This window comes from Trichinella spiralis (genome assembly GCF_000181795.1).
Source record: "Trichinella spiralis strain ISS 195 chromosome Unknown Scfld6375, whole genome shotgun sequence".
Lineage (NCBI taxonomy): Eukaryota > Metazoa > Nematoda > Enoplea > Trichinellida > Trichinellidae > Trichinella > Trichinella spiralis.
In genome coordinates, this window is record NW_003533314.1 from 5,366 (window position 1) to 6,379 (window position 1,014).

At 33.2% G+C, this 1,014-nt stretch overlaps 1 protein-coding gene across 1 annotated transcript; it reads right to left on the minus strand.

Annotated features, from left to right (window-relative positions):
- Positions 1 to 56: 56 nt before the first annotated feature.
- On the minus strand, positions 57 to 947 carry Tsp_12728 (conserved hypothetical protein). Its single transcript, XM_003366213.1, has 4 exons — positions 889 to 947; positions 529 to 603; positions 301 to 485; positions 57 to 85 (listed from the first exon to the last, which is right to left on the minus strand). Exons 1-4 carry the CDS (start codon positions 945 to 947, stop codon positions 57 to 59), a joined length of 348 nt encoding a protein of 115 aa, XP_003366261.1.
- Between the last annotated feature and the right edge of the window lie 67 nt (positions 948 to 1,014).

Sequence of the window (1,014 nt, forward strand, 5' to 3'; positions counted from 1 at the left end):
TCGTCCTCGATCCAGCTTCGTGTCGTCCGCGATCAGGCTTCGTGTCGTCCGCGTTTTCACTTCTTCTTTTCTTCATTGGTCACATCTGTAAGAATGGTTAATGTTAAATCAAAACTTTTCGCACTTTATTACACAGTGGAATTAAAAAACTGAACAAATAATTTAGAAAGGAAAGAAGTAACTGATTTTCAATTAAAGATAACCTTAACAAAATGATTATATATAGAGAGTTTCGGAAAAAAAGTAACAACGAGAAAACTTTAAATACTTCAACAATTAAAAACCGACTTCAGTAGTTACTTAACGCCAACGTTTGACGCTTGACGATGCTGTTACTTGCCACGCAAGTAAAACAAACAAGCGCACCGTTACTGATTGATGATAAAGCAATTTTCAAGCGATCCTCATTTGCATACTGTAGCGATAGAAACCGGTTTGAGTTGATTGGAAAATTTTCTGAACGAGGAATTAATTCTAATCGAACGCTATGAAATTAGGAAAATTCAAACCTCAAGCACAGCGAATGACCTACATAAATGGAACTCATCGCAAAATCTTTTCACTAAAATGTAAGCACACTCGCTGCTTGTGCTGACAAACAAACTTAAACAAACAAAAAATATAATTTACCAAATGTCTCTGATGCTGTGAAATTTGAAAAAAATAATTTAAAGTGAAAATAAAGTTAATTAATTTTCAATCTTTCTAAAGATGAAATCACACCTAATCTTAATATGAAAATCAAAAAGAACAGTTTTACAGTGAAAAATATCTCACTCATATACTACATACTACAAACTTGAATAATTTCATTAAACTAAAGAATAACTTCACCCTTTCGAAGTATCCTTAGCCCTGCTTCACAGATGCACAAGAAATCACATTTACCTTTTGCCTTCTCTTGTTCTGCTTCGTGCCGTCCGTGTTTTCACATTTTCTCGCTCCATTCTTTAACTGTATAATGAAATTAATCCAAACTATCCTCACCTTTAATCACAAAATAGAATTTACAAC

Excerpts from the sequence above, each read along its gene's own strand:
- Tsp_12728 (XM_003366213.1), bottom strand. The coding sequence starts at position 947 with ATGGAGCGAGAAAATGTGAAAACACGGACGGCACGAAGCAGAACAAGA. Across the intron at positions 604-888 it reads AGAACAAGAGAAGGCAAAAG|TTTGTTTGTCAGCACAAGCA; the intron begins GTAAATGTGATT and ends TGTTTGTTTAAG. Across the intron at positions 486-528 it reads GATGAGTTCCATTTATGTAG|CGTTCGATTAGAATTAATTC; the intron begins GTCATTCGCTGT and ends CTAATTTCATAG.